Source organism: Barbatula barbatula (assembly GCF_947034865.1).
Source record: "Barbatula barbatula genome assembly, chromosome: 3".
NCBI lineage: Eukaryota > Metazoa > Chordata > Actinopteri > Cypriniformes > Nemacheilidae > Barbatula > Barbatula barbatula.
The window spans coordinates 4,785,467-4,800,478 of NC_136764.1; the positions used below are offsets into that span (position 1 = coordinate 4,785,467).

The following is a 15,012-nucleotide window of genomic DNA, read 5'->3' on the forward strand; positions in this document are numbered from 1 at the left end:
CCGAAGATTTCCAGGGCTGCTGCTTTTAATCCTAGTCCAGATTTGAGGAAATGTCAAAAAACTAAATCATAAACTTTTTGCAACTGGTAAACCGTTTTTCTCGCAGGGTCCATCCCAGGGGCTTTCCATTTCCAGTTGGATGTGGTCTCTCCACTATTTCTTCTTCCAAATGAGGGAGAACTTCTCCCATTCTTTTCAAGCTAGGTGGCTAACTACTTTTTTAAGGAAGCCACCATCTATCCATCGATTTGGCAATGCGAAATCAAATACAGTGTTTGGTTGAGTCTTCTATGCACCCCAGCACTTAAAGGGGCTAACCTCTTACATTTCCATCACAATAAGGCTAATGAATCACTCTTTAAATTAACTCAAAATATACACAAAGTACAAATTTGTCTTCACTTAGTGTAAACCACCAGTGTGATTCTGGTACCTGTGCAAACTCAGTTCAGAACCAACATATCAGTCACCAATTCAAAATAAACAACTTATTGTGGGCCCACCACACACACACACACACACACTCGCACATTCACCGATGTATGGCATAAACTTGAGTAAAGTTTCTCACCAGTAACACTAATAGTACAGTTCACTGCAATAAAGATCAAAGATTGAACTATAACAGTTCTTCTGAATGGCGTCGTGTTGACTTCACAACAGAATATTATTATGTTTAACACTTAAATACTGCAGTTCTGACTATATTTCACACAAATAAACCAGCGCGCTCTGGGACCCGTTTCAATAAGGAGGTTCAAGCAACACTGAGTTAAAATATGAACTCTGAGTTGATTTACTCAGATAATCGCTACTCTGAGTTTTCTGTTTCAGAACAGCTGGTTTCAATCAGTTCAATCCACTCTGAGTAAGTTCACCCGAGGTTACTCGTGTTCACCGCGGCTTTAAAAAGCCATCATCAATTGAGCGAAGATAACACGATTCACCATGGCAACGCCACGTGACAAAAAACGCTCCGTTTATTTCTCGCCAGTCGAATTGGAGGAACTATATATATATATATATATTATGTATATCGTATATGTATAAACATATATACCTACGATTTTTTGTCATGTAGGTGCAATCCTTCTGCAATAAAAAGAACGTGGCAGCAGCTGGAAATGAAATATAAAAACATCATTCAGTCCGGTGAGTTTAAATGCTCTTGCTGGTAGGATGCCTGACTGGGAAATGTTTGATATATTTAATAAACTGGCCTTGAAAGTTATGAGGATATGAGAACCGAGCACTGTGGCTATAGAAGACAAAAAACTGGCCATGCTTGCCCCTGCTCCAGCTATGTGTAACGGAGGCCAGCTAGAGATGCTCTAGCGACAGACGTAATAGGGACTGCGGTCGTTAGGCTCGTGGTTAGAGCGCCGGTCCCTCGTTCTGACCGACGGCAGTTCGAAGCCAGAACAGAACGGGGCGAGTGGGACCTTTTAAATGTGCACCCAATCACATTGGGAAATCCTGAAGGGTATTTGAATTATTAGAGGTGGCAGCAAGAGCACATTTATTTGATCAGCTTATTCAGAAAGACGTTCACCATTCACCTGCAATCCTATGAAACTCCTCTTTGATGGCTCTCACAGGAAACTTAACACAAATGTATATAAAGTGCTTGAGAGCGATACACACTTTTCTTACTGCTCTGCATACAGTTGCCTTGCTAACGTGTTCTGCATCCCCGGTGTTATATAGAAAGCTTCCGTTAGCAAAGAAACGTAACAGAGAATCTGCTCAGATGTAAGAGCGTGACCCCGATGAGTGAGGTTTGTGATGTAAGGATGAAGCAGATTATGAATATATTTAATGGACTGTAAAGAAAAACTGTGCCTCTCAAATAAAGAATCCTCCGGATATGATAAAACATCCAAACGTGGCTTCACCATATATTCTCTCCCGACGTAAATGTAACTCTCTCTGAATGAATGCAGCTTCCTCATCTACGGGTACTGAATAAACGGACATTTAATGTCTGTGTTACGAACTTGTGCGCGATTAAGGAAAACGAATGAAAAAACGAACGGCGAAGGCAATTTCAACACCGCTCGCGCTTCGAAAAGGGGCGGAGATTGTAACAAACCTCGGGTTAGTGGAATAAAACCTGCTCCTGACCAGGTTAGGTTCACAGAGTAGATTACTATGGTTACTCACTCTAAGTATAAGATACCTTGATTTCTGAAACAGGCTTGACTTACCCCGCGGTCACGGGTTTGATATACCTCGCGTTCTGAAACTGAAAACCCAGAGTATCCCGTTTTCTGGGGTTAACTTACACTGAGTTTGCTCTTACCCTGCTTTCTGAAACGGGTCCCTGTTATCATGACGACAACTCTCGCTTCCCGCTTTTAGTTTTTTTCCCTCCCCCTCTCTCTTGACTGACATTCGCCCTGGCCAATCACCGTTGCCGTAACTGATACGAGACGGGATCAAGTTGTTTTTTTAGCCAATAACGTTAAACCAAACACAACTTACTGACATGAACATTTCTGAACAGGTACACTTTGAGTCAATAATAAGCTCGAAACCAAGCAGCAGATTTCTGCATATTCCCATTTAAAATAAACAAATAAATAAAAAGCCCCTTGTGTCACATCATCAACGCCTCCATTAGGGAACGGACGTTGATGTCACCACCTGTCTGATCTGTAATGTTGTACTTCTCATTTAAGAAAAGAAGCTCCCATGTGGGTGTGTGGAGAAGCGGAAGCCAGAGAAAATGATTGTGAAAATGAGGTTGTGATAGCAGGAGGTTAAGAGCGGTTCTGAGTAAAGTGTTACATTTTCTAATGAGTAGCCTACTGTTGTCCGCCTCAATGGCGATTTTCAATGCGCAGCATGAAGACGAACTATAAAGGACAGCATCTTATGGCATCGATCGGATTGTCACTAGGACCCAGAGAAAAAGAAGCTCCAGATATCGCTGTGCAGAGACATGGAAAAGTGAGTGAAATGTAAGAGAATGGATTAAGAAAGAATAAAAAAAAGTATATATATTGTAAGTGGATGCCTTGCAACTGCAGACTATACAATCAATCTGCCAATGACTGTACACAAGTAAACAGGATAAACACTATTCAACAAACTTGTCCCTGTTGGTTTATAAAACCATGCCCCATTGATGAGCTATTTCCACCCAGAGAGAGAAACTAATGTCATTGCATCTTGGCACAGAGAGACAAAAACAATGACTCACCGTTCTCCAGCACAAGTGTTACATTCCCACAGGTCTTGTTGTCCGTCTCAAGTCATTACTGGATCTTGCAACACATAATCAAGTCAAACAAGTCTTTCATGTTTGGTGGCTCCTCCTCCTTCACAGGTAACTGCAGGTGAAAGTGAAAGTATTACAGCAGGAGCCATTTTACAGCAAAGCCTCGTTCAAGAAAATAAATCATAAAGAAGCTAAAAACACAGTAAGTATAAACAGCCTCATGTTTATTCAGTAGATTTAATATCGTCTTGATCTGAACATCACATTAAGTTTATTGGTTGAAGAACTGTCTTGAATATTGTGTTGTTTCTGGAATCAGGAAGTGTGTTTATAAACTCAAAACATTAAAAGTGACGTTTTGAAAACTTAGTTTCACTGTTAAGAGCAAATGTGAAGCTCAATGTTGTGGACGGACTGATGGGAAAGAAGTGTGTATTTCTGAGATGACACATAACACATCAGTATTTTCTTTACAGGTTTGAGATTAACTCTTTATATTCTGACACTGTGTGTTCATCATGAATCTCTCCAAAGAGACCAAAAGGTGAGAAATGAAAGATTTTAATAAACTTTTATGTGTTATTGTAACACTCCCGTCTGTTCCCCTGCTGGTTTTCTCTATGGACTTTATGTCACACGATCCCGAACCAGTTTGTTATCCGTAATCACCTCGTTTCCCTCACCTGCCAGCCATCAGTGTCATCACCAAAGACTAATTATAGTCTGTGTTTCCTTTGTCGCCTTGTCGATTATTGAATGTCTTTTGTAAGTCTCGCGTTACATGTACCAGTCTGTTTAATTATTAAAAGTTACCTGTTTTTGTAAACCGGGTTAGTCTCGTCCGGCAGGTGAGCTGTGACAGTTATCATCTATAGTTAGATGTGTTTGGTCTGACAGATGTAGGAGTTTGTATTTAATAACTTACTTTAGTTTAAATATTTTCAGTTTAGTTTGATTTAATATTTGTGGTTTTATAATAATTCAAATGTGAAGACATTTAACTTTTTATTTAAATTTTTGTTATTTAAAGTATTATTATTGGGTAAAATATATCATTAATACAAGTGCTTTATTTATTAATGCATTAAACTGAATGCAATGTTGTTTTAGTTTGACTGGTGGAGAATCTCCTAAACTCCGCTGTGTGTCCAGGATGAGAGTAGCATCAATGGAACCTCCGATTCTCTTCAGTTCAGGAGACTGTGATGATCCAGATGTGAGGTGAGAACAGTCTGATGGTTTAGACGAGTAAATCACTTCATCAGTCTTTATTCTCTGATCTGAGTCTGTGCTGTTGATGTTACTGCAGATATTCACTGAACACTTTACTGACAGATACACACATTAATCCATGTGTTCACTGTATGGAAACACATATTTCATTTATTGTTACATTACAGAAACACAAACAAATGGATCAGAGTCCACAAAAAAAGGAAGCGCATGGATTCTGTTTTACAGGTGTGTGTGAGTGCAAAGTTGAGAAATGTTTGCGAAGAAACTTCTGTGTAACAACCGTTTGTATATACATTTTCTTTCAAAGCGTTTCATGAGATTATTTTACTGTCAGTCGTACTGCAGCTTTAAACCGATTACTGTTATTATTACTGATGATTCTGAAACATGTTTAGATGTTTAGTTTCAAACTGATTCATTGTAGTAAGAAGTCACGATCATATTGATTTTAAAATAGATCTCAGTGTGTTATCAATGCTGATGTGTATTTGATGCTTTGAGAATCATTTGAAGGCAAAATATAAAATAAATAAAAAATATAATTTTGTTTGTGTATAGTTTCTGTAGGGAAAAAACTGTGTTCACTTAAATGAGGATTAAAACCTTTTCTGCCCTTATAAGAAAACAAAATCATGTGTGTTTGAACAATGTTTTCAGAAGCTTGAGCACAAACTCATCTCTGTGATGAAGAAAGAGCTGAAGATCTTCAAGAGTCTACTGAGTCCAGATTACCCATCATGCTCTGAGAGAGAAGAGGAGGAGGAGGATGATGAAGATCAGATCAGAGTCAGAGAGATGTTTCTGAAGATCACACTGAACGTTGTGGTGGAAATTTTCAAGACGTGGGTTTCTTCATACTAATCTCTGTAAAAGTTGATTCAAGACTGTCTATCTTGTTGTTCTTAAATTCCTTAGAAATGTTTTGCTACGTGGCAGACCACTCAGCTCCTTTGCCCTTGAGCAAAGACCAAGAGGTTCTGGTCAAGATGTTACCAAAGATGCGTTCTTGCTCGAGGGAGGGGAGGGGAAGGGGTGTCACGTGGGAATAATATTAAAGCCCTGTAATTGAGAAGGAGGGCACCTTCTATCTGCACCATGCTTGTGATGCGGACTGAATGTCAATAAAATATAAAATACCTTGCAAGGTAACTCATGCTCTCTGTGTGTTGCATTTGTCTAAAGTGTTTAAAACTCACCTTGATTAAGGAATAAGAAAATTCCACAACAATTTGGCGACGAGGTATGGGATCACAAGGCTGACGGAGAACGGACTAGAGTTGACTGATCATCCTGGACATAGCAAATCCAGCTCTAACCCCATACAGGGACGAGAGAACTCTACTCCGGACCCCAAGCTGATGTGATCCCAAAAGAACTCAGTGCAAGGCACAAAAGTGAAAAACGGTGAGTTAAAAAGATTCTAAACAACCTGATTAGAGGGGGGACTACTCAGAATCGTGAGTGGGCGGTGAGTATGATTTCCTTAGCATATGCAATGAAGAAATGCTTTTTCCTACTGTATGCAACGAAGATCTGCTTAGCTCACATTCCATGATGAATGAAACCGCTTTCCGAACTTTGCTAAAATGCACAATGCTTGTGTGCAACAAACCGCTTGAATTTTTGATAGATTCAGGGGCAACAAATCGCCTACTGTGATTCACAAGAAGTGTTTAAATTTGCCAGAGTCTAAACTAGCTGTGTTTTACTTAAATGCTAGTGGCTCTAATGTAAAATAATTTATGTCAAAAGGGTGCAATGTGAGTTGGGGAGTGTCAAATTTCAACACAGGTTTCTCATGTCTGACTGCTGACCAATTCATTTGCTGGGCAGAGTCATAATGTGTATGATGACAGATTGAGCATGATACCAACACGACCTGAGTGCAGCGCTCGTACAGCTGTACGATGTAGTTTTGAATTACGTATGTACGATGCTAAAAATGTTTTGCCTCACAGAGCCTCATGACGTTGATTACAATGGTGTGGGGAGCTGTGGGTGTTTTGCTAACAAATATGCGCACGCAATAGAATGGGTTAAAAGGGATGACGCGCAATATTCAAATTTGTTGCACACCCATCGTGAGAATCATGCCTGTCTGTCAGTAACAAGGGGACTTGAAGTGTTTTCACACACAAAAAGATTAATGAAGAGTATTGACATACCAGAAATTTTGGAAAGGTGCCCTTTCAACTGTTGGAAACAGGAAAATATTATGTTGGGTTGATAAAGAACTGTGAACCCTGTTGTGATAACGCCCAAGGGTAATTTTCATCCGTGCAAACAGCAATACCCCCTCAAAACAGAAGCCTCAAAAACGAAGCCCTCAACAGCATAAGGCCAATATTAAACGAGTTTCTCAAAAAAGGCATAGTTGTGCCATGCCCAAATTTACAGGTGCGCAGGCCTTTGTTTAAGAGAAAAGAACACAAAGTAAATGTCTCCAAAGTCCAGCTGGCAAAACGATTTGTTCATTTTTGGGTCACGAAATTACTGACCGTGGCAGAAAGCTGTCCGCAAAGCGTGTCTGCAATTTCAGACATTGCATGTCATAAAGAAAATAAGTAATTGATATCATTTTTAGGGACAATTTCTCTGCTCAGACAGCAGAGCTCATTGCACTCACACGTAGGGCCGTGCACAGACATTTTGAGGGGCAGTGGCCTAAACCAAAAAAGGGGCACTAAGGGGGTGGTTGCTTGTTAACACAAATTATCCAGTTATTAGAAAATATACAATTAAAAAAGAATTCAGCACACGCTCAAATACATTTTAGACTTTATTGTAGATGTTTTGATAGAACATACTCTAACCAGGGGTGTTCTTCATACCACTGTCCCTGAAAAGAACGTACTTGTTCATTGTACCACATTGTACATTATATTGTCTTTTTTTTTTACATGCACAGGATCTGATGGATTTTGTAACTGAAGCAAAAACTCAAATGCTTCTGGCTTTTTCTCCCTTGTGTACATGGCAGTGGCTGCCTCACTCTCCATTTCTTCCTGCCCGCGTCTGTCTCTTCCCTCTCTGTCTCTTTGCATTGCATGATTCTTTCTCATTCTGAACTTTTTCTGTCTCTGACTCAGTTCCAAGACCTTCACTTTTACTCTGTTGAGTTTATTCTGAGGCAGTTTCATCTTAATAGAGAGAGTTTGAATAACAATCATATCCCAAATACAATTGTTAGGCTTAGTGCTAATTCAATTTATGTTCTTGTAATATAACTACTCTTCCATTCAAATAATTTAATGTCTATCTTTCTTTTTATCAAACTCTAGCGTATTCAGAATCCTTTACTGTCAGCCAGTTTAACAACACTTACCTGTAAGTGGCTGATTTACAACATCTCACTCCTAGTCCTGCTTGACCTTAGTGCTGCGTCCGATACTGTAGACCATAACATACTTCTAGATCGCTTACACAATTATACCTGTATTGAGGGACAGGCACTAAAATGGTTCAGATCTTACTTGTCAGACAGACATCAATTTGTCTATTTAAATGGGGAATCATCAAATCTAACGCAAGTAAACTATGGACTACCTCAGGGATCGGTTCTGGGACCCGTGCTGTTCTCCATATACATGCTGGCCCAATTTAAATGTAGATTAAAGACACATCTTTACAGCAAAGCTTTCACTTAATGCAAATATGCAAAATAAACCAGCGGGAGACTGCTGACATTAGATATTATTTACTAGGCGTTATATATCAAGTTAAACTAATCATGTACTGTGTTTTACCTTTTCCCCTGTAAAGCTGCTTTGGAACAGTGCACATTGTGAAAAGCGCTATATAAATAAAATTTGAATTGAATTCAAATCCCTCACTCTCTGAGCCTGCCTCTGCCTCATCATCAATGGAGTAATAAGTAATAAACATTTAATTTCAATATACAACTCATTTAGAGCCTATGATGTGTTAGTCAGAACTAAGACAAGTGATTACAATGGGAAATATATTTACAAGAATTAAACTGGAGCTTTGAATCCATGTTTGCAGTGTTGAACTGCCTTTAACAGCCTCCCTTCGCTCATTCTCTCTCGGTCTTCTTTTTTGTGAAGGCATTGTTGTACATTTGGGGGGGATTGACAAAGTGTGCCAACAACAGGACATTATCTAAATCTGATAGTTGAGTACAATCCTTTGATTAGACTAGCAGCTAACTTTAATTCTAAAAACGCGGATATGTTGTACAAGTTGTTAGCACTAGTAGAAGACCAAGAGCAAAACATTACCGACATACAAAAAATAAATAATACCAAATGACAAATTTTGCAGATTAAAACACAGTCTCTTGCGTAACCGACCTGTCAATGCGACAGCTTTCGTTAACTGTCGTGTTCACTCTCAGTTTCAAGAGACAGAGAGCGCGCTGCCCAGAGACACTGTGAGTGATGCTGCGGAGCGAGCGGGAAAACCTGGAGCGGAAGACTTTGAGTGGAGCGGTGGGGGATTGGAAGAGGGGCGATGGGAAGAGGGGCACCTCAGTCGATGAGGGCAGAGGGGCAGTGGCTCTAGCCACCGGGCCACCCCCCTGTGCAAGGCCCTGCTCACACGCGCATACGAATTAGCAAAGAATAAAAATGTAGACATTCACACAGATAGTAGATATGCATTTGGTGTAACTCATGATTTTGGCACACTGTGTAAACACAGAAACTTTGTAAAAGCTGATGGTAGAAACATTCTTAATCACACATAGGTTGCTGATATGCTATCTGCCATTCTTCTACCATCAGCCATTCTTCTACCATCAGCCATCAGCCACACACACACTTTTTATCAGAAACAATTTCTACAGGAAACCGACAAGCTGACCTTGCAGCAAAGCAAGCAACATCAGAGACAGACAGATAGATTTTCTCCAGAAGTCACTAACAAAACTCTTTCTCTTGCAGAGATGCAAACATTTTGCAGAACCAGCTGAGTGTGCACTCTGGAAGGAGTGCTCATGTAAATACACAGACAATGTTTGGGGGGGCCCAAATGGCCTCACCTGTTTGCCAAAAAAAATTTTCCCTGCTTTTGCGATTTTGACGCATGGCCTAGACCACACGTCAAGAGGGGGGATGTTACAAGGCAATGTGTTTTGGTGTTTTTGCTCTCAAAATGTTTGTGCAGGTCAAAAGAGCAGGAGCAAATGGAGCTGACAAATCATTACACAGCCTCCAGGAAGTTGTGGGAAAGACATGCCTCCCACTGCAAAAAGGTGTCTAAGGAGTGGCTACCCCAACCGTAGGCCATCAAAATGGCATCCACAATGGCTCTTCGCAATGGTCGTGCAAGCGACAGGAGGAGCGACACTGCTGGTGCTCGCAAAGGGAATCAACAGTTCGAGTCGGGGATGCATCGAACCCCGACAAAATTAGAGATTATAGAATTTTGTTTCTGTGCAACACTATATTCCAAGTTTAATAAAATGGTATGTGGAGGGACAGTGTTACCCTAATTCTGCAAGGTACTGGGGAACAAATATGTTTTTGTGTAGAGGTACGTGTACCTCAGGTCATGTTGTGGATAAGGCAACAACATTTGAAAATGTGGGCCATTATGTCCCCCGGGGCGGTCAAATAAAAAGGGAAAAGAAAGTTTTAGACTAGCTCTAACTCAGACAAATTTAAATATTAAGGAATGGGAGGAACTCCACAAATGAGAGTAAGAATATGGAATCTGACAATGGAAGATGCAGGGCAGTACTGGTGTATGTGGTCGACGAAGGGGAAAGACACAGGTCAGAAGGTCCAGATATCAGTGCAGCCAAGGAATTTTCAGGCCGCAGAGCAGGCAGAAAAAGAGGCACGAGAAGCAGAGGCCGCACGGAAGACAGACTGCAAAGAACCAGGTGGTATGTACAGTATCATGACGAAATTGAATGGATTGGCTTGGCAGATTTTGGCATTGGCAAACTCGACTGAAAAAGCCTTGGGTCTATTGAGCAAGGAAATGGCACAGATTAGGGAAGTAGTATTACAGAGTAGATTAGTTTTAGACATGCTTACAGCAGAGGAAAGCTGTGTGTGTGTAAAATGCTCGGGGTCAGTTGTTGTTTCTACATTCCGGATTATGCTGATAATGTAACCGACATTATAAAACACATGAAGAATGCAATCAGGAAACCGGATGATATGACTAACAGTCTGTTGAAATGGTGGAATAGCCAAGGTTGGGGGGCGTGGCTGATGCAGGTGGCATTACCCATTCTAGTGGGATTGTTGTTGATTATAATTATGTCACCATGTTTAATTTACTGTTTTCAAAACTGTTTAAATAAAATACTATTAGGGAGCATGGCTGCAATTGAACAAAGGTTCATGGTGCAGACCATCGATCTCACAGAATTTATTGAGTACTATGACAACGGCCCATGAAATCTGTAGGAGAAAGGGCAGTGCTCATCTTACAGGTTGAGGCATAAAGATTTTGGTTATCATATATGATAAGAGATGGGAATGTGGTGGAAATTTTCATGACGTGGGTTTCTTCATACCTCTGTAAAAATTGATTCAAGACTGTCTATCTTGTTGTTCTTAAATTCCTTAGAAATGTTTTGCTACGTGGCAGACCACTCAGCTCCTTTGCCCTTGAGCAAAGACCAAGAGGTTCTGGTCAAGATAAGAGATGGCGACACATTTTTGTTACCAAAGATGCGTTCTTGCTCGAGGGAGGGGAGGGGAAGGGAAGGGGTGTCACGTGGGAATAATATTAAAGCCCTCTAATTGAGAAGGAGGGCACCTTCTATCTGCACCATGCTTGTGATGCGGACTGAATGTCAATAAAATATAAAATACCTTGCAAGGTAACTCATGCTCTCTGTGTGTTGCATTTGTCTAAAGTGTTTAAAACTCACCTTGATTAAGGAATAAGAAAATTCCACAACAACGTCCTGAGGAAGATGAAGCAGACAGACCTCGCTGACAAACTACAGACCAGTAAGAGCTCTCAGTCATGTGACTATGACATCACTTTGCCTTCAGACGAACAGACACAGTGTCTGTATTTACTGATGATTATTAGTGAACATACATTTACAGTTAATAAATCAACAGAATAGAACCATGAAGCTTTTTGTGTTCATCTAATGTCATGATCATCAAAATCTTAAAACACTCTTAAGGTCAAATATAAGAACAAATTAAGTAAAAATATTAATTTTGTTTAATAATCATAGAGAGCTTTACTATATTAAAATGATATTAAATAAGAAAAATAAATATGTTTGTTTTTACATTGTACATACTGTAGAATTAAGGATTTTCGTATATGTGTATTTTTATTTATATTCTCTTTGTTTATCAGAATTGGCCCCTTTATACTTGAAGAAACACAAATCCAGACTAAAAGAGAAATTCCAGAGAATGAATGAAGGAATCTCAAGTCAAGGAAGCTCAACACTTGTGAATGAGATCTACACAGAGCTGTACATCACAGAGGGAGGGAGTGAAGACATCAATAATGAACATGAGGTGAGACAGATTGAGACGGCATCCAGAAGATCAGAGACACAAGAAAAACAAATCAAATGTAATGACATCTTTAAAGTCTCACCTGAACTAAACAAACCCATCAGAAGTGTGCTGACTAAAGGAGTCGCTGGAATTGGATAAACAGTCTCTGTGCAGAAGTTCATTCTGGATTGGGCTGAAGAAAAAACAAATCAAGATCTTCACTTCATATTTCCACTTCCTTTCAGAGAACTCATTCATTCATTCATTCATTTTCTACCGCCTATCCGGGGCCGGGTCGCGGGGGCAGCAGTCTAAGCAGAGATGCCCAGACATCCCTCACCCTAGACACTTCCTCCAGCTCTTCCGGGGGGACACCGAGGCGTTCCCAGGCCAGCCGGGAGACATAGTCCCACCAGCGTGTCCTAGGTCTTCCCCGGGGTCTCCTCGCGGTCGGACGGGCCCGGAGCACCTTCCGGGGAAGGCGTCCAGTAGGCATCCGTAACAGATGCCCAAGCCACCTCAGCTGACCCCTCTCGATGTGGAGGAGCAGCGGCTCTACTCCGAGCTCCTCCCGGGTGACCGAGCTTCTCACCCTATCTCTAAGGGATCGCCCAGCCACCCTGCGGAGGAAGCTCATTTCAGCCGCCTGTATCCGGGATCTTGTCCTTTCGGTCATGACCCAAAGCTCATGACCATAGGTGAGAGTAGGAACGTAGATTGACCGGTAAATTGAGAGCTTCGCCTTGCGGCTCAGCTCTTTCTTCACCACGACGGACCGGTACATCGACCGCATTACTGCAGAAGCTGCACCGATCCGTCTGTCAATCTCCCGTTCCATCCTTCCCTCACTCGTGAACAAGACCCCGAGATACTTAAACTTCTCCACTTGAGGAAGGAACTCTCCACCAACCTGAAGTGGGCAAGCCACCCTTTTCCGACTGAGGACCATGGCCTCGGATTTGGAGGTACTGATTTTCATACCAGCCGCTTCACACTCTGCTGTAAACCGTCCCAGTGCATGCTGAAGGTCCTGGTTTGAAGGGGCCAACACGACAACATCATCCGCAAATAGCAGAGACGAGATCGTGTCGTCCCCAAACCTGACACCCTCCGGCCCCTGGCTGCGCCTAGAAATTCTGTCCATAAAAATTACGAACAGAACCGGTGACAAAGGGCAGCCCTGCCGGAGTCCGACATGCACTGGGAACAAGTCCGACTTACTGCCGGCAATGCGAACCAAGCTCCTGCTTCGGCCGTACAGGGACCTGACAGCCCTTAGCAAAGGACCACAGACCCCATACTCCCGAAGCACCCTCCACAGGATGCCACGAGGGACACAGTCAAATGCCTTTTCCAAATCCACAAAACACATGTGGATTAGTTGAGCAAACTCCCATGAACCCTCCAGCACCCTGTAGAGGGTGTAGAGCTGGTCCAGCGTTCCACGGCCTGGACGAAAACCACACTGTTCCTCCTGAATCCGAGGTTCTACTATTCAGAGAACTGAATCTGTTCAAACAGACAAATATCAGTCTGATGGATCTTCTTCATCAGTTCTTCACAGATACAACAGAACTGAGATCGACAGACTTTGATGATTATAAAGTTGTGTTTATCTTTGATGGTCTGGATGAGTGTCGTCTTCCTTTAGATTTCTCAAAGAATCCGAGTTTGTTTGATGTCAGAGAATCAGCGTCAGTGGATGTGCTGCTGACAAACCTCATCAAGGGAAATCTGCTTCCTTCTGCTCTGATCTGGATCACCTCTCGACCAGCAGCAGCCAATCAGATTCCTCCTGAGTGTGTTGATCTGATCACAGATGTACGAGGATTCAATGACCCTCAGAAGGACGAGTATTTCAGGAAGAGAATCAATGATGAGAGTCTGGCCAACAGAATCATCACACACATGAAATCATCCAGAAGTCTGTACATCATGTGTCACATCCCAGTCTTCTGCTGGATTTCAGCCACTGTTCTCCAGAGAATGTTGAGTGAAGCAGAGAGTCCAGCACAGATCCCCAAGACTCTCACTCACATGTTCACACACTTCCTGATGTTTCAGATCAAACTAAAGAGACAGAAGTATGATGGGAAATGTGAGGTAGATCTTCAGCAGGCTAGAAAGAGTCTTGAGTCTCTGGGAAAACTGGCTTTTCAACAGCTGGAGAAAGGGAACCTGATCTTCTATGAGGAGGATCTGAGAGAGTGTGACATTGATGTCAGAGAAGCGTCACTGTACTCAGGAGTTTGTACTCAGATCTTCAGAGAGGAGTTTGGACTGAACCTGGGGAAGGTGTTCAGCTTTGTGCATCAGCGTTCAGGAGTTTCTCGCTGCTTTATTCAAGTTTCTGTCATTTCTTCAACAAACATCAGAAAACTTCAGCAGATTGAGATCAAACATTTGTGATTTACTGAAGATTGAAGTGGACAAGGCCTTACAGAGTGAGAACGGACACCTGGATCTTTACCTCAGATTTCTTCTGGGTTTCTCACTGGAGTCCAATCAGACAATCTTACGAGATCTGATGACACAGACAGCAAGAAGCTCTGACAGTAAACAGGAAATAGTCGAGTACATAAGATGAAGATCAGAGAGAATCTCTCTCCAGAGAAATCCATCAATCTGTTTCACTGTCTGAATGAACTCAATGATCATTCTCTAGTGCAGGAAGTACAAACATATGTGAACAGAGGAGATGAGTCTAGTCTTACTGGAGTCAGTCTCTCTCCTGCTCAATGGTCGGCTCTGGTGTTTGTGTTACTGAACTCAGAAGAGAAGCTGGATGAGTTTAATCTGAGGAAATATGATCCATCTGATGAAGGTCTTCTGAGGCTTCTGCAAGTGATCAAAGCATCCAGAACAGCTCAGTGAGTAATTTACCTGCAGTTTCACCTAAACATCTAGCAGTCCACATTACTGTAGTTCCCTTTCTGTCCGTCTCTTGACGTTGTGTCGACAGAATGGGGTTTTACGATTCTCAGCACCAAATTGAAATGAATGCAGCACGCCAGTTCACTTTTATACCCAGATTTCCGGGGAGGACACTGGCATGTAAATTTCATTCGCCAATTCTCATTGGCCTTTTCAAGTCAGTCAGAG

At 41.7% G+C, this 15,012-nt stretch overlaps 1 protein-coding gene and 1 pseudogene across 2 annotated transcripts; both read left to right on the forward strand.

Moving 5' to 3' along the window:
- Positions 1-3,312: 3,312 nt before the first annotated feature.
- On the forward strand, positions 3,313-5,613 carry LOC306891805 (uncharacterized protein). The gene is made up of 5 exons (XM_079452354.1): positions 3,313-3,425; positions 3,700-3,767; positions 4,334-4,444; positions 4,624-4,684; positions 5,117-5,613. Exons 2-5 carry the CDS (start codon positions 3,742-3,744, stop codon positions 5,318-5,320), a joined length of 402 nt encoding a protein of 133 aa, XP_079308480.1. The 5' UTR covers positions 3,313-3,425; positions 3,700-3,741; the 3' UTR covers positions 5,321-5,613.
- An 8,352-nt stretch (positions 5,614-13,965) lies between these two features.
- LOC306892496 (NLR family CARD domain-containing protein 3-like) lies at positions 13,966-14,784 on the forward strand (annotated as a pseudogene). Its single transcript has one exon. The product of its transcript is annotated as an NLR family CARD domain-containing protein 3-like (transcript).
- Positions 14,785-15,012: the final 228 nt, after the last annotated feature.

Excerpts from the sequence above, each read along its gene's own strand:
- LOC306891805 (XM_079452354.1), top strand. The coding sequence starts at position 3,742 with ATGAATCTCTCCAAAGAGACCAAAAG. Across the intron at positions 4,445-4,623 it reads TGTGATGATCCAGATGTGAG|AAACACAAACAAATGGATCA; the intron begins GTGAGAACAGTC and ends GTTACATTACAG. Across the intron at positions 4,685-5,116 it reads GCATGGATTCTGTTTTACAG|AAGCTTGAGCACAAACTCAT; the intron begins GTGTGTGTGAGT and ends CAATGTTTTCAG.